Source organism: Mobula hypostoma, chromosome 27 (assembly GCF_963921235.1).
Source record: "Mobula hypostoma chromosome 27, sMobHyp1.1, whole genome shotgun sequence".
NCBI lineage: Eukaryota > Metazoa > Chordata > Chondrichthyes > Myliobatiformes > Myliobatidae > Mobula > Mobula hypostoma.
This window is the reverse complement of record NC_086123.1, coordinates 18,518,532-18,536,799: the sequence shown is the minus strand read 5'-3', so window position 1 is coordinate 18,536,799 and position 18,268 is coordinate 18,518,532. Positions and strand designations below refer to the sequence as shown.

General features: G+C 40.0%; 2 protein-coding genes across 3 annotated transcripts in view; one reads left to right on the top strand and one right to left on the bottom strand.

Annotated features, from left to right (window-relative positions):
- kntc1 (kinetochore associated 1) overlaps positions 1–16,106 on the top strand; it is a 129,233-nt gene extending 113,127 nt beyond the window's left edge. For both annotated transcript variants that reach the window (XM_063034215.1, XM_063034214.1), the window contains exons 60-64: positions 866–995; positions 1,385–1,474; positions 3,181–3,326; positions 13,889–13,976; positions 14,808–16,106. In XM_063034215.1, the coding sequence (XP_062890285.1) occupies positions 866–995; positions 1,385–1,474; positions 3,181–3,326; positions 13,889–13,976; positions 14,808–14,831 (478 nt within the window). In that variant the 3' untranslated portion in view covers positions 14,832–16,106. The remainder of the gene's footprint in view (positions 1–865; positions 996–1,384; positions 1,475–3,180; positions 3,327–13,888; positions 13,977–14,807) is intronic.
- Positions 16,107–16,462: 356 nt separating this feature from the next.
- LOC134338507 (hydroxycarboxylic acid receptor 1-like) lies at positions 16,463–17,614 on the bottom strand. The gene is given in 2 exon segments (XM_063034373.1): positions 16,463–17,306; positions 17,308–17,614. Coding segments are annotated over 2 exon segments (909 nt in total). The 5' UTR covers positions 17,584–17,614; the 3' UTR covers positions 16,463–16,673.
- Between the last annotated feature and the right edge of the window lie 654 nt (positions 17,615–18,268).

Genomic DNA, 18,268 nt, shown 5'->3' with positions numbered 1-18,268 from the left:
CTTAAGAATCAGGCTTATTATCACTACCTCTGTCATGAAGTTTATTGTTTTGTGGTAGTGTTAGTGTAAAACTTAATTGCTATAAGCTACAAAACAAATAACTAGTGCAGAAGACGAATATCCAAGTAGTGTTCATGAGTTCGTGGATCATTCAGAAATCTGATGGTGGAGGGGAAAAAGCTGTTCTTAGAACGTTGAGTGTACATCTTCAGGCTGTGAAGCAGGCATGAACCAGATGGTGATGGTGTTTAATGATAGATGCCTCTTTCTTGAGGGCACTACCTCTTGATGGTGGGGAGGGTTCTACCCATGATGGAACTGCTAGTCTACAACCCTCTGCAACCTCTTGCAACTCTTGCTCCATACCTGACTGGTACGGTCAGAAAGCGGTGGCAACATTTCATTTGCAATGCTTTAGAGAAGGTGAGAGAGAGAGAGAGAGATGTCACATGGTGCTACATCATTTTAAAGATAGAAATTATGGAATATGTGTTGAATGTAGATATTGGCATGGAAGGAGTGGGCAAATGGAAGCTTATCAACTCTTATTTTATGTTAAGAAAAGAAGGGGTGGAAACAGGAGTGGGCGATGGAGTAATCTCCACTGGAAGCAGTATTTTGTTAACAGCATGAATGTTATCATTCCAGACAAATTTTTGTTAATGTATTTTGTGTAAATAAGTTCAGGGCAATGTGTATTTACACGAAGTCCATATTATTGTATGTAAATTGGCAAATGGTTAAGTAAATAGAAGAATATTTCTGCTTTGATATTTTGCTTTTTGCTTTGATTCACTCATTTTTCATATTAAGATGATAACTTGTTTGGTGACACTGTTTATATGTGTATTTTCTGATCCGAAAGGTGTCCTGTTGTAACTGATCTTGATTTGATTGGCATTGCAAAACAATACGTTCAGCTGGAGTTGTCAGCCTTTGCTCTAGGTTGTCTGCTACTTATCCCTTATTCTGAAGAAAAGAAAAAACGAATACAGGTATGTGCTTTTGAAACAGTAATCATTAGCAACTTAAAATTTTTTAGCAAAGAAGGGTCTTGGCCTGAAACAAACTGTTTATTCCTTTCCATAAATTCTGGCTGACCTCTTGAGTTCCTCCAGCGTTTTGTATGTGTATCTTCGTGCATTGTGCAATTTAATGTAGACTGGAGCTGTTGAGTTTATTTTAGTTTGTAATCAAGTAAGATAATATTATAGAATGGGATGTCATATTATTTCTGCCAAGCAGATGACTAAAAGAAAACGAATCTATGTATGAACCAGTGTATGGACATACTTCCACTTTGGAAGTATTAATGAACATAAAAGTTTCATACATTTCCCTGTGATGTTCAAGTAATTTTGTTTTTGTCTCATTGTGGTTGTAGGGATTTCTTTTGTCAACTGATTCTGTGAGCCTTTTGCAGCAAGTTGTTGATCACATGATGACTGGAGAGGTTGCAGGATACGCATCAAAGGTAAAATATTCTATTAAAGTGTGCTGATATTCAAAGTGTTGTCTCTGTAAAGATGAAAGAATGTTATTAGTTTGGGTATTCTAAAAATATGAATAATTGGATGAGCAATAGTAATCTATATTTAGTCAGTATTTCACTTTTTGAGAAGTACAGGTATGTTGTCACAATCCTAATGTTAAACTGGTGGAGGTATGGTGATTGTCTATAGTGTCTGACAATGACAGAAGACCTGTGTAAAAGAGTTTTTAAAGTGGAAAAGCCATTGCACTGGGGCATTTCCACTCTCTTGATCTCAGAAGTCCAGGTCCAGTAGTACGATCGAGTATCACAAACCGGGAGCAATTTGATAGGGCTGGGAAAATATAGAATTTGGGACAAAATTGCTGGTTACATGTATCAAGCAGTAACTGGGTGTCCATTGCAGCTTGGGCTTTGGCACAGCTGCCTCAGATGCCAGGCTGCAGTGTCTTTAGTAAGCAGGGATCAGCCTTGGGTCAATTAAATAAAACAGCTAATTCTTTAAAAAAAAAACAATACTATGATTAGCACTGGAAGATTTTGATTTTAAACTTTGAAAGAACTCAAAAGATATGAGTAAATGATATGTAAGGACTTTTGCTATTCAAATAGATTTCCAGATAGGTGGGATGACTGGACAAAGACAGGCAAAGAATAAAGGATAGAAGACAATTCCTGATACAGGGATAAGATCATAGTGAATACTTCAGTCCACTGCATTTTTGAATTGTATCAATAAGCACTAATGGGTGAAAAGTAATTTAATATTAATAATAGGAATGATTTTAAGATCGTACTGATTTTGGCCAATCTAAAATCAAGTTGCTACTGCCAAGCTTACTGTGCAATTTGTATTTGCTGATTTGATCCCAAGCTCTGTATTTTCTTTCTATCATCATTTCCCACTAGTGCTACTTGATACAATTAAAAAATGCAATATATTAAAGTATTCACTAAGAGCTTATCCAGGTATCAAGTATTGCTTTCCATTCTTTATTCCTTGGTCCTGTTATCCTGCCAGTCTGGAAATCTACTTGAGCAGAGCTCTGCTCTTGCTCCTAACTCATGTCATTGACATAGGAAATTGATTAGTAGTAAAGGAAATTATAGTTTGTGATGGATAAATTCTTCTCAGGCTTCCAGCTGGGTACAAGTATCAACTTTAACTGACATTTTGATGACAAACTGCCATCTTCATCAGGGATGTTGAATGGACAAGTCTAGTCTGGTGGATATAAGTACATATTTTTATATATTTATGATATTACATTTATTATTGCTTGTATAACCTTCAATTTTATATGGTTTCTATTTGAAAACTGGTTCTGTTCCATTCCAAGGTTCTGTTACCATGCTCTTTGCAATCTGCTTTTGTGGCTAGAGCATTGTTGTAGAAATAAAATGGTGCAGATGGCAGAAGTACAAAATATAAATAAAATAATGCTGAAAAAGACCTGAGTCAGACAACATTGCAGGGATGGAAGCAGTTTTGTGGTTTTAAGTTGATCAGTCTTCAGAATTGTTAATGCTAATTGATTTTCATATTTGATTCCTTAGAAGTATTGGTTTAATTGTTTGCAGGCTCTGGGCGAGAAGTGTATTGACGTACTCTGAAAAACATTGATTAAAACTGTTAGCACTTCTCTTTTTAATAACAAGTCCTAATAAATCCTCTGCTTTGTTTTAAGATTAAGGAGTTGGCACTGGGCAGCATTGCAGACAAGAAACAATACGAGATGCTCATTGGATCAAAATTCTTTCCCTTTCTGAAGCAATACATGATTGAACACAATCGTCTGAAAGAGCTAGTGAATTACCTTGTAAATAGGAGTTGGTAGGTATAAAATAAGTGTGAGTATATGAATAGATGTTAATAGTTAGATCATTCATAAAACACTTGCAAAATACCCCTAAGCGTTGAGAAAATTCTAAGTCAAAGGATTGAAGTAAAATTTATATTAAGTCACCCCAGCTACCAGGCAGAGTTTTTATATTTTAAAAAAAGCCAGTGAAGAGATCATTTGCCCCATTTTACTTGGATCTGCATCTCTGAAAAACTGCCTGTAATACTGTTCTCCTGCTTTTCCTCCATGCATAAAAATTAAAACCCCCCTTTCTAAAAACCATTATGGATTCTCTGTCTTGTGCTGTAAAAATGGAGTAAAGAATATTCATAAATACAAGAATATTCTTCCACCTATCACCTCCCAGCTTCTTACTTTGTTCCCCTTTTCTCACCTGGTTTCACTTGTAATCCTCCTTTCCTCCCCCCCCCACCACCACCTTATTTTGGCTTCTGCCCATTTCCCTTCTGGTCCTAATAAAGAGTCTCAGCCCAATATGCTGGTGGTTTATTCCATCCCCTAGATAGTGCCTGATGTTCTGAGTTGCTCTAGCATTCTGTGTGTGTTGCTGAAGAATATTCTTAACCATGTCATTTGTTATTTGTTAATATTTTTGACTTTATAAATCTCAGTAATAATCACCAACAGTTATTCTGTAGTTGTCTTATCAAAGGTCTGTGTAAATTTGAGTATTTGTTTGATAGCCTCTTAATCTTCACTGTGAAAATGAAGAATCTGTTTTTTTAAAAAATAATTTCTTGTAACTAGAATGTCTTGACGCTTATGACAGAAAACCCTTGTGAGTCACGGTCATGTAGAAGGGATACAGGCCCTTCAGGGCAACTGGTCCACATTGACCAAGATTCCCATCTGAGCTTTTTTTATTTTTGCGACTTTCATAAAGTAGAGCATTCAAAACTGGAGGAAGTATTCTAACAGATCGAAATCAGTGATGTGCAGGCAAAGAATTGGTATCATGTATTTGCTTTTGTCAGAAATGTTTTATAAAACACACAATAGGAAGAATATTGCACTGGTGAATAGAGATTCATGAGAATGAACTGAGCATTTCAGTTATAAAGAGAGAGCAGAAAGGCTGAGGTGTGATCTGATAGAGCTACAGAAAAATTATGAAGGGAATAAACAGTAAGAATCTTTTTCCCATGATAGGGGTGTCAAAAGAGGATATGGGTTTAAGTTGAGAGGGTATGGATTTATAGGGAACTGAATGGGCCTTTTCCACAGAGAATGGTTGGAATCTGGTATACACTCTCTGAAGAAGTAATTCAGGCAGATACTCTCAGAACATTCTAGAATGACTAAGGTATAGAAAACTATGGACCTAATGCAGATAAATAGGGTTAGTATAGGAGGTGTAAGAGCCAGCATGGATGTGATGATCCTAAGGTGTTTGTTACTGTACTATACACTTCCTATGACTTTGAAACTGCTATAAGCCTGTAGTAGTTTTTGACTTTTCTGTGGGAACTTCAAAAATAAATTACCTCTATTTTGCATCTTCTAGAACTTGGTGATCTGCTTCTAAGCCTAAATTAAAAATGCTTTTGTGTTGGCTAATTTGCTTTGTGCAAGAACACGTCAAACCATTCTGTTTTTTCATTTCATTTCCACTTGGCTGTCTCGCACCTTATTTCATTTCTCTGTCAATATAACCTTTGATTGCTTTCTAATATATTTATCAGCCTTTCCCCTGTAATACATTTTTTCAAGTTCAAGCTTAATTATTATTTAACCTTAGATGCAACCAAGCAAAACAGTGTTCTGCTGGGGCTAAGGTGCAGAACACAGCACCAACAGTCATACATGGCACTAGGCACATATAGCATATATAAGATAGCAATAAACATATAGTCCTGCCAAAAATATATATAGAGCTCAAGTCCCTGAGTGACATGCCCTGTAAATTGATGGTGAATGGGTGTGAAAGGTAAGAACAAGCAGTTCTCAGCAGTCAACACACATAAAAGTTGCTGGTGAACGCAGCAGGCCAGGCAGCATCTCTAGGAAGAGGTGCAGTCGACGTTTCAGGCTGAGACAAAGTTGCTGGTGAACACAGCAGGCCAGGCAGCATCTCTAGGAAGAGGTACAGTCGACGTTTCAGGCTGAGACCCTTCGTCAGGATCTCGGCCTGAAACGTCGACTGCACCTCTTCCTAGAGATGCTGCCTGGCCTGCTGCGTTCACCAGCAACTTTTATATGTGTTGCTTGAATTTCCAACATCTGCAGAATTCTTATCGTTTGAGTTCTCAGCAGTCTGCAGGTGGACACATGCAGGGATCTAGCTTGTCTTCCACCAAGCAAACCCTGGAGGACAGCACCAACAGGAGGGGCTAGCACCCAAGCCAGCATGAACGCCATGCTACACTGCCTCCAGCATGCCGTCTCTTGAACTGCTGCAACAGGCAAGCCCACGGCTTGAGGCCTACTCTTTGCTACAGCTGAGGCCATGTAGCTCCCCTCTGTCTGTCTGGCCAATGAATAAGAGAAACAGATTTGCAGTATTTTACATTATCAATGTTCAATAGGATCTTCAAGAGAAACATCCAAGACACTCACTGTTAGACTGCACACCACCTTCGCGCACTGACTCCCAACACCTTTCTGTAGTCAGCAGTAGCAAGGTCTGCACCCAGTCCAGCCTGATATTAATTTATCCCATCTATAGTGTCATATCAATATTTACCTACTTTTTTGCTGTATAGAGGCATGCCCTTGCAATGTGAATTGCTTTTATCACTAACCTTTAAACAAAGCATCACAGTAGCATAGTGCAAAGCATCGGAGTTTGGAGTTCAACTCCAGAGACATCTGTATGTCCTCCCCGTGGAAGGCATGGGTTTTCTCCAGGGCCGCCTCCAATTTCCTCCCACAGTCCAAAGACATACCGGTTGGTAGGTTAATAGGTCATTGTAAATTGTCCCATGATTAGGTGAGGGTTAATTTGGGGGATGCAGGATGGTGTGGCTCAATGGGGTGGAAGGGCATATTCTGCTCTGTATCTCCAAATAAGTAAATAAGTGAACAGTTACATACATTAAAATAAAATAAAAATCTAATTAGTCATCTTGCTAAACCAACTCTGGAAAATGTTTCCGGTGATAAATTCCACAATTAGCAAATTCAATATCAGAACCATGTTTATTATCATGTGTTGCGAAATTTGTTAACATATTAGTAGCAGTACGATGCAATACCTGATATAGAAAAATAAATCAATTACAGTAAAATAAAATATACATATGAGAGAGAATAGATTTAAAAATAGTGCAAAAACAGAAATAAGATACCTATATTTTAAAAAGTAAGGTAGCATTCATGGGTTCAATGTTCATTTGGGAATCATGGCAGAGGGGAAGAAGTTGTTCCTGAATCACTGTGTGTGTGCCCTCAGGCTTCTGTACCCTCCTTTCTGATAGTAACGAGGAGAGTATGCCCTGCCTGATGGAGGTCCTTATGACGGACATCTCCTTTCTGAGGCACTGCTCCTTGAAGGTGTCTTGGGTACATGGAGGCTAGTACCCAAGATGGAGCTGACTAATTTTACAGCTTTCTGTGGCTTCTTTCGGTCCAGTGCTGTAGCCCCCTCTCCCCTCCCCGCTCCCATACCAGACAATGATGCAGCCTGTCAGAATGCTGTCTATGGTACATCTATAGAAGTTTTTGAGTGTTTTAGTTGATAAAACAAATCTTTGCAAACTCCTAATGAAATATAGCTGTTGTCTTGCATTCTTTATGACTGCATCGATATGTTGGGACCAGGTTAGATCCTCAGAGATAGTGACACCCAGGAACGTGAAATTGTTCACTCTCTCCACTTCTGAACCCTCTGTGAGGTTTGGTTCGTGTTCCCTCATCTTGACCTTCCTGAAGTCTACAATCAGCTTTTTGATGTTACTGACATTGAGTGCATGGTCGTTGCCGTAACAACACTCAACCTGCTGGTATATCTCACGCCTGTATGCCCTCTTGTTTCCATCTGAGATTCTACCAACAATGGTTGTATCATCAGCAAACTTGTAGATGGTATTTGAGGTATACCTAGCTACACATTCGTGGGTATAGAGGGAATAGAGCAGCGGGCGAAGCACACACCCCTGAGGTGCACCAGTGTTAATTGTCAGCAAGGACGAGTTATTATCATCAATCCACACACTGTTCCAGTTAGGAAGTCAACAATCCAATTGCAGAGGGAGGTACAGAGGCCCAGGTTCAGTAACTTAATGATCAGAACTGTGGGAATTATGGTGTTAAATGCTGAGCTATAGTCAACGAACAGCATCCTGACATGGGTGTTTGTATTCTCCAGATAATTTAAGGCAGTGTTAAGAGCAATTGAGATCGTGTCTGCCGTAGCTCTATTGTGGTGATAGGCAAATTGCAGTAGTCCAGATCCTTGCTGAGGCAGGAGTTGATTCCAGCAATGACCAACCTCTCAAAGCACTTAATCACCATAGATGTGGGTGCTACTGGGCGATAGTCATTAAGGCAGTTTGCACTACTCTTCTTAGGCCTTCTTGAAACGGGTGGGAATTTCTGACCGTAGCAGTTGAGAGGTTGAAAATGACCTTGAATACACCTACCAGTTGGTTGGCACAAGTTTTCAGAGCCTTACCAGGTATATTGGGCCCTGCTGCCTTGCAAGGGTGTATCGTCCTTAAAGACAGTCTGACGTCAGCCTCCTAAACGGAAATCACAGGGTCAGCAGAGATCTTCACAGCTGTAGTTATATTCTCCCTTTCAAAGCAGGCATAGAAGGTGTTGAGCTCATCTGGCAGTGAAGCATCATTGCTATTCATGCTATCGAGTTTTGTTTTGTAGAAAATAATGTCTTGCAAACCCTGCCAGGGTTGACGTGCATCCGATGTCACCTCCAACTTCGCTCGGAATTGTCTCTTCACTCTTGAAATAGCCCTCTGCAAGTCATACCTGGTTTTCTTGAACAGACCTGGGTCACCAGAATTAAATGCCACAGATCTAACCCTCAGCAGACGATGTACCTGCTGGTTCATCCACAGCTTTTGGTTTGGAAATGTACAGCAAGTTTTGTAGGCACACACTCATTCATTCAGTTTTAATGAAGTCGTTAACAGCTGCAGCACACTCATCCAGATTCGAAGATATATCCCTGAATACAGTCCAGTCCACCCATTCAAAGCAGTTCTGTAAGCGCTCCTGTGTTTCCCTTGTCCATACCTTCTTGATCCTCACTACTGGTGCTGCAGTCTTCAGTCTCTGCCTATGCGTGGAGTAGAAGTACAGCCAGGTGATCAGTCTTTCTGAAGTGAGGGCATGGAATGGCACAACAGGCATTCTTCATGGTGATGCAACAGCGGTCCACTGTGTTGAATTCCTTTGGTACTACAAGTGATTTGTTGATGGTAATTATCCAGTGACTTTTTCAGGCTGGCCTGGTTAAAATCACCTAAAATGGTGAAGGTGTCAGGGTGTGCTGCACTGTGCATGTTCAGATCATCTAGAGCCTGCTTGAAATTAGCCTGAGATGGAATGTGCACCACTATCAAAATGATCACAGAAATCTCCCATGGCAGGTAAAATGGACAGCCTTTACTTGCAAGATATTCCAGGTCTGAACAGAATTAGGAAAACACTGATACATTAGTGTAACAAGAGGTGTGGATCATGAGGCACCTCCACCTTTGCTTTGGAGAGACTCGATGATCCTATCCTAACGATGTATAGTGAACCTGTCAATCTGAATTGCTGCATCTGGTACTGAAGGGGTTAACCAGGATTCTGTGAAACGAAGGGTGCATGTGGTCCTAATGTCCTTCTGATACAGCACCCTAGCTCTGAGATCTTCGATTTTATTTACTAGAGACTACATTTGCCAGCAAGATAGTTGGTGCTGGGAGTCAAAAGCCCGTTTTTCTTAAATGCACCTGTATTCCTAACCTGCAGCCATGTTTCCCACAAAAAATCTGATGAGAAGCACAGCTTTAAGTAGTGATAGTTTATTCAATTGCATTAAGACATTTTTATTAACTGTATAGACCTTGGCAGCAGTTGTGATTCTCAGCTGTATCAGGCTGAAGTGGGAATATTTAGTCGTATCCATCGAGCCATGCTGCAAAAGATTGCTGTTCCCACGGCGCCCCGGAAGTAGATTTTAAATGCAGACCCAGTACGTATCTGGGTGAATGTAATGGTGTAATAGTTAGGAAGTCTTCCTTAAATTCTAATGAGAGTAAACAAAATTAGATCACATAATAGAACGTTATATTGAGAATTGCTTAATGGATAGAAAACACAACAGAAATAAATCTATGTTCCAAACCTATTCTGGTATCTGTCCCCCACTTTTCCTTCGCTACATCGACGACTGCACTGGTGCTGCTTCCTGCACGCATGCTGAGCTCGTTGACTTCATTAACTTTGCCTCCAACTTTCACCCTGCCCTCAATTTTACCTGGTCCATTTCCGACACCTTCCTCCCCTTTCTAGATCTTTCTGTTTCTATCTCTGGAGACAACTTATCTACTGATGTCCACTATAAGCCTACTGACTCTCACAGCTATCTGGACTATTCCTCTTCTCACCCTGTCTCTTGCAAAAACGCCATCCCCTTCTTGCAATTCCTCCGTCTCCGCCGCATCTGCTCTCAGGATGAGGCTTTTCAATCCAGGATGAGGGAGATATCCTCCTTTTTTAAAGAAAGGGGCTTCCCTTCCTCCACCATCAACTCTGCTCTCAAACGCATCTCCCCCATTTCACATACATCTGCTCTCACTCCATCCTCCCGCCACTCCACTAGGAATAGGGTTCCCCTTATCCTCACCTACCACCCCACCAGCCTCCGGGTACAACATATAATTCTCTGTAACTTCTGCCACCTCCAATGGGATCCCACCACTAAGCACATCTTTCCCTCCCCACCTCTCTCTGCATTCCGCAGGGATCGCTCCCTACGCGACTCCCTTGTCCATTCGTCCCCCCCATCCCTCCCCACTGATCTCCCTCCTGGCACTTATCCTTGCAAGCGGAACAAGTGCTACACATGCCCTTACACTTCCTCCCTCACCACCATTCAGGGCCCCAGACAGTCCTTCCAGGTGAGGCGACACTTCACCTGTGAGTCGGCTCGGGTGATGTACTGTGTCCGGTGCTCCCGTTGTGGCCTTCTATATATTGGCGAGACCCAACGCAGACTGGGAGGTCGTTTCGCTGAACACCTACACTCTGTCCGCCAGAGAAAGCAGGATCTCCCAGTGGCCACACATTTTAATTCCACGTCCCATTCCCATTCTGATATGTCTATCCACGGCCTCCTCTACTGTAAAGATGAAGCCACACTCAGGTTGGAGGAACAACACCTTATATTCCATCTGGGTAGTCTCCAACCTGATGGCATGAACATTGACTTCTCAAACTTCCGCTAATGCCTCACCTCCCCCTCGTACCTCATCTTTTATTTATTTATATACATACACACATTCATTCTTTCTCTCTCTCTCCTTTTTCTCCCTCTGTCCCTATCACTATACCCTTTGCCCATCCTCTGGGTTTTTTACCCCCCTCCCCCTTTCTCTCCTGGGCCTCCTGTCCCATGATCCTCTCATATCCCTTTTGCCAATCAACTGTCCAGCTCTTGGCTCCATCCCTCCCCCTCCTGTCTTCTCCCATCATTTTGGATCTCACCCTCCCCCTCCCACTTTCAAATCTCTTACTAGCTCTTCTTTCAGTTAGTCCTGACGAAGGGTCTCGGCCTGAAACGTCGACTGTACCTCTTCCTAGAGATGCTGTCTGGCCTGCTGCGTTCACCAGCAACTTTGATGTGTGTTGCTTGAATTTCCAGCATCTGCAGAATTCCTCGTGTTTACAGAAATAAATGGGTCATTTTTGGTTTTGAAGACCAAGTATGGTGTACTGTAGGGTCGGTGTTGAAGTTCAGCTGTTTAAAATCTGGATAATATCCAAGATTTATGATGATGCAAAACTCAGGCAGTACAAGTTGTGAGATTGATGAGGCCAGATTTCCAGCAAAAACAAATGGGTGAATTTTTGGCAGTTAGAGCACTGTAGGAAGGGTATATAAAAATATTTGAAAGCATCCACATTGATAGAAGAGATAGAGAGAGATTTTTAATATCTCCCTCTCCCAGTGTAGAGTGCCCTCCTGCTTCAAAACATCCACCATTGTTCCGCTACCTAAAAAGACCAAGGTAACTGGATAGCTGGATCCTGGATTTCCCTTGTGGCTAAAGGGATCAGGGGGTATGGAGAGAAGGCAGGTACAGGGTTCTGAGTTGGATGATCAGCCATGATCATACTGAATGGTGGTGCAGGCTCGAAGGGCCGAATGGCCTACTCCTGCACCTATTTTCTATGTTTTCTATGTAACATGTCTGAATGACTGGTGTCCTGTCGCACTCATCTCAATAAGCAAATGCTTTGAGAGGCTGGTCAAGGACCACATCTGCAGCATGCTACCACCCACTCTGGACCCCTTAGAGTTCGCTACTGACACAGCCCATTGACATGATGCAATAGCCACAGCTCTACACACTGTACTTGCACATTTGGAGAAGAGGAATGCTTATGTGCGAATGCTGTTCTTGGACTACAGTTCAGCCATAATTCCCTCCAGGCTCAATAAGAAGCTCAGAGACCTCGACCTTCACCCTGCCTTGTGTAGCTGGATCCTGGATTTCCTGTCAAATCACCAGCAGATGGTAAGAGTGGGCTCCCTCACCTCTGCCCCTCTCATCCTCAGGGCTCTGTACTAAGCCCCCTCCTTTACTTTCTGTATACCCATAACTGTGTCACCACCCATAGCTCCAATCTGCTAATTAAATTTGCTGAAGACATTACACTGATTGGCCTAATCTCAAATAATAATGAGGCAGCCTACAGGGAAGAAGTCATCACCCTGACACAGTGCTGTCAAGAAAACAACCTCTCCCTGAATGTCGCAAAAACAAAGGAGCTGGTTGTGGACTACAGGAGGAACGGATACAGGCTAACCCCTATCGACATCAATCGGTTTGGGGTTGAGAGGATGAACAGCTTTAAGTTCCTTGGCATAATCATCACTGAGGATCTCACATGGTCTGTACATACCGGCTGTGTGGTGAAAGAGGCACAGCATCGCCTCTTTCACCTCGTATGGTTGAAGAAGTTTGGTGTGGGCCCCAATTCCTAAGAACTTTCCACAGGGGCACAATTGAGAGCATCCTGACTGGCTGCATCACTGCCTGGTATGGGAACTGTACTTCCCTCAGTCACAGGACTCTGCAGAGAGTGGTGCAGACAGCCTAGTGCATCTGTAGTTGTGAACTTCCCACTATTCAGGACATTTACAAAGACAGGTGTATAAAAAAGACCCGAAGGATCATTGGGGACCCAAGTTACCCCAACCACAAACTGTTCCAGCTGCTACCATCAGGGAAACGGTACCACAGCATAAAAGTCAGGACCAACAGGCTCCAGAACAGCTTCTTCCACCAGGCCATCAGACTGCTTATTTCAAGCTGACACAACTGTATTTCTATGTTATATTGACTATCCTGTTGTACATACTATTTATTATAAATTACTATAAATTGCACATTGCACATTTAGAAGATGTAACATAAAGATTTTTACTCATGTATATGAAGGATGTAAGAAATAAAGACAATTCAATTCAAAAGGGGAAGTATTTTGTATGCAAATCACTCAGTATTGCTGTGTAGTATAGAAAGCAATTAATGTAACCATTGATCCTTTGGCTTTTATTGCAAGAAGTTTTGATTACAAGAGTCTTATTGAAATTATCACTGGTTCTGGTGAAGTCATACCAGAAATATTGTGTGCAAGTCTGGTCTTCCTCCCTAAGCAATGATATTCTTTAGATATAGGAAGCTGAACAAAGGTTTGCCAGATTAGTTCATGTGGTAGGAAATTATCCTTCGAAAAAGATTAAGCAGTTTGGGCCTAGATGTCTTTTAAGTTTGAAGAAGAAAGGTGACCTCATTGACAGGCAAAAGTTTTGCAGGCTTGATGCAATATGTGCAGGAATGATGCTTTCCCTGACATTGAACCAGACACAATCTCAGCATTAATGTTCTGCCATTCAGAATTGGGATGAGAAGAAATACCTTGCAGAATGTAGTGAATCTTTAGAATTCTATACCTAGGTGGCTGTGGAGATTCACTTTCTGAATATATTCAAGCCAGAAATCAATATATGTGGGGATAACTAAAATATGACACAATGATAAAAGAACAGCCATGACCTTATTATTGAATTATAGAGCAAGTGCAGTGCCTGCCTATAGTAGAACTGATATGGTGAGTTTACTTCCATACAAGTCGACCTTCACTAATCCGGCACCACTGGGACCTGAGGAGTGCCGGATTAGTGAAAATGCCGAATTACAGGAAGGATAATTACACATTAACCATAATCAGTGACAGATTATTGAAGGAACTGAATTACAGGTAGTCGGATTAGTGAAGGTCGACCTGTATTCATGTACTCTAAAAGTGATTATTCCAAGATGCTTGTACTAATCCAGTTTTATTCCTACAGCCTTGATGAAGCCATCTCTGTGGTAACTGACTACTTAAAGCAAGAAGGAAGACCCGTCAAATCAGCTATTTCTCTTGATTTTTTAAAGGTATGTTTTTTCCCCAAAAGAAGCCTGTTTCATGACTTTTTCTTAAATATGTATGTGCCACTTCCAATGATACCATTCTTGAATTATGAAATAAGTACCATTACAACAAAGTTCTTTCTCACATGAAGCATGTAACGTAAACATTGCCCACATTAATCAGTGGCAAAATTTGCAATAATTAAATCATGAAGTTAAGTGTTTTAAGAAAGAGAGTAATTCAGCAGGAGTCAACAGAACATAAAATAAAGGTGGTGGCAAAAAACTAATGTACCTTCATTTTCATTGAAAATATGTTAAGATTTTTGATCTTATCTTTATTATAAGAGGGACTAATTGAAGACAAGCCATTTCCTCAAAAAGCTGTGTGTTAGTTGCAGCGTTTTGTTTTGGACACATCACTTCTTGGCATAGGGTGTTGGATATTACAAAGCATGATATAGGAAATTGTTTAGGAGAGTTTTTTTTTCAATGTGCTGTATACTAATTGAGTTATATACAGTTGAACCATGGCCAAGCATTGTCCTGATCTGTATGGGGGTAGACGAATGCAGATTAATGGGTTACAGTGGGCTAGTACAAAAGTTTATTCCTGATTTCTGGATTCAGATCAATGAGTGACTTTATCTGTACATGAGTACATGCAAGTTCAAAATGTCAGCATGGGATCAGATGTCTTAGTGATGCCTTCTCTGGCCTAGTTAGATCTACACACTGGTACTAGATCACTGGCTATCATTTGCCTGTGTATCAGAAACTCTCTTAAAAAGAAGCAATCATGTCTTTTTTAATGAGCAATTATTATAACATCTAATTTTTTTTTCATTCCTCCAGGAGTTTCTTGATGATCAGAAGTAGAATAACCAGCATCATCAACAGTCCGGTGGTATTTTCTAATAAGAATAGCTTCCATGACTTTCATGTGGGGCTAACATACGTTGCTAGTAATTTTAATCTAGTGTTTTTTGCACACAGTGTCATTCTTGTACATGTTGTGCTTGGCAATTATATGTTTCCTGAAGTAGCTTCATTTCAGGATAGAAGATATTAAAACATACATGAAGAAGGCTATCAAGTGATATCCAAGGAAGTATGCTGACAATAGGTAGTTAAATGCACTGACTGATATGATGGTGAGTTATTCAGAATGTGTAGGTCAGAAATGTACTCTTATTCTATGGATTTTAATATTTCTAGCTGGGCGTTTGTGCCAGTAGTGCATAACTTTATGCACTATCTGATGACCTACAACTTGTTCCTTTAGAGAGTAACTTTTTTTTCTACGTAACACCCTCTTTCCCACAGTAAGAAGAGGAACTTCAAACAAGATTCTTATTTCTGATTAGAATCAAGAGAAACTGCCTGAAGGATGTGGAATGTTTGCCTGCTTTATGTGGTCACAGAGCCAGGATTGATTCCCAGAATTTGGGATTTAGCAAATAAGCATCTGGATTAACGTGCTTGTATTTCATTAACTCAGATTGAAGTATTTCATTAGATCAGAATTTATATTATAGAATTAATGTTTTCATATCCACCAATATTTTTAGTAAGCAATTTGTAATGTGAATTTCTGTTGACGTATAATTGCAGCTAATGACAAAAGTATGTGCAATATTTGTCAGATACACTATCTAGTATGTGGGAAAAAACGAAGTTAATTTGACAAATTATGTAACTATCCATGTGTAATATTTGCCAAATACACTATTTGGTATGTGGAAAATAACTAGTGTCATAATTAGACACAAAACTCTTCTCTGCACATTATTTAAAAGATGGTTATCCTCGTAAATAATTTCTAGCAGCCCCTTCGTACCCCTTCATACACTAAGGACATAACAACAGAAATATTCAACTTTACTGTATTTATTGCTGAGTTGCAGTCATGCTATTTGCATTGTTAAAGCTGATTACACAAATATTAGTAAAATGAATATGTTACTGTTTTTGATAAGCATTTTTGTAAATAAACTTTTTGGTGTCAAGCTTCATAAAATGTTTAACATGCAGGAATTAAAATCCACTTTTACTGCTTACACTGTTTGAACTTTGCAGTAGCAATAAGTTAACAATCAATTATTAATATTGTTTAAATGTCATAGCAGAATCGTGAAAAATTAAACTTGTATATAAAAGCTTTAAGATTGTTAACTTTAGTTTAGAATCTTCATTTTCTACTTTATTAACCAAATATGCACATATACTTGAATGAAAGCATATCACAAATCAATCAGTACTACAAATTTGACATGTTTTTAAATGCAAACATTTGAGGAGTTTGTTATGTCCAAAGAAGATGAGGGACATATTACATCAGAAGAACAATAGGTTAAGGTTCTGGAACCTCCCTGAGCACCTATTAATCTGTAAAACAGAGATAGTAATCAATAATAAGCTGAAGAGAAGCAGGTGAATCGTAGGTTTTGAAAGATGACTCTCACTCTCTGATACAGTTCAGTTGTACTCCATTCACTCCTATTGTTGAATGTTTGGCATATTCATTTGCATTTCCAGTATCGGCTCATTGGTGCGTGGCACTCTGCTGTCGTCTTGTTGCATGAATAAGCCCTCCAGAGGTTAGCATTATGTCTTTTTTTAACTGTGGAGCTTGGTTTAAATGCAAGTTTGTTATCCATACTGAATAGTAAGCTAGTTGCTGTTGCTGGAAAATGATTGCAGATGAGTTTTGATAATTTTTCATTTCACTTGTTCGAACACTTGATGTAAAATGATTTTAAATTTTGAACTGGAGAAATAATAGACAATTGGATCAAGCATGCTATTAATGTAAGTTAGACAAAGTGTAATGTAAAATCCCTCAACTGCTGCCCAGTATGCCTTGTTAGCTTTTGTTGTGTTTGATTGCAACATCAGCACAACAAATTTGCCAATATTGCTGGGCAAGAAGCTGAGTATGAACACTATGGCAACAGCTGTCACAACACGTTTAGCCTTCATGAATTTTCTTCTGACTTCATTTTTCTTCTGCTGAAGTCTTGAAATAATTGAGTAAGTACAGTAGAGAATAATACACAGTGGTGCTACAAATTACACAACAAATAGAACATCATGCCATGTTGCACCTGCATTTGAAGGATTATACAAATGGAAGCTTTCACAGAATAGAAGGTTATTTTGTTCAAAGACATGGCTTTCAAAGAGAAGGTATAAGGTCATTCCTATCGTTATAGCCCAGGTAAAGATTACTCCCATAACTGCATATTTTTGTGGTACAGAGTTTATTTTATGATGGGGATGAACCACTTTAAAATATCGATCTAACGCCACAAGCGTGAGAAAAGCAATGCTTCCTGCCCGATTCAAAGACACCCATAAATAAGAACACACGACAAGCAGCATCCCCAAAAATCCAGTTCTTTTTATTCACATAGTAAACCAGTCGAAATGGTAAGCAACACATCAAAAGGAAATCAGCTAGAGTCAGATTAAATAAATAAATGATACTTGGTTTTGAAGGTTTCATCCGAAAGCAGAAGATCCACAAAGCAACTGCATTACCAATTGAGCCCAGAATAAATTCCACCAACAGCAATGGTACTGCAATCTTCAACAGTTTTGTTTCATCAGGTTCATTAGTGGCATTCATTGTTGCCCAGTCTTTGCCGCACAGTTCTTGCTGGGAGAAATAGTCTGAATTTTGCACAAGATTGGTTTATATTTGAACCTGCTAATCAAATAGTTCCTCTTTAGAGAGGAAGTGGAGCAGCTGGTGGACTGCTGTGAGAACAACAACCTAAACCTGAACGTGGAGAAGACCAGGGAAATAATTGTGGACTAAAGCCAGGTGCAAATGAACCATCACCCTCTGCACATACATGGCTCCTCCATAAAGAGAGTTAAGTGTGCTAAGTTCCTAGGAGTACACATCATGGATGACCTCACCTTGATGGAATGAAGGGATAGGTAAATAGGGGGAAAAACAGAAGACAATGATTAACTTATAATCAATCACCTTGTAAGCACCTTAGCTTACTGCTTTGGACAAGTCAGAAAGAAGCATTACTCAGCAACCAGTGATGTACTAGTCATTGTTCTCTAAAGATTGGCAAAGGCTCAAATAAGGAACTATATCTTATCTTGCAGAAGCAGCTCAAGGTGTAGCTAAATATGTGAGGGATGAGGTAACGGCTAGAATGTTCTGGAGAAAAGGGAAGGGTCCAAATGAGGAACTGATGAGCTAGCTTTGGCTTAAGATAATTATAACTAACTGACCAATCTTACACCTAATTGTATCTTAGCATGTGTTTGAAATGACTCTAATATTGTCTAAA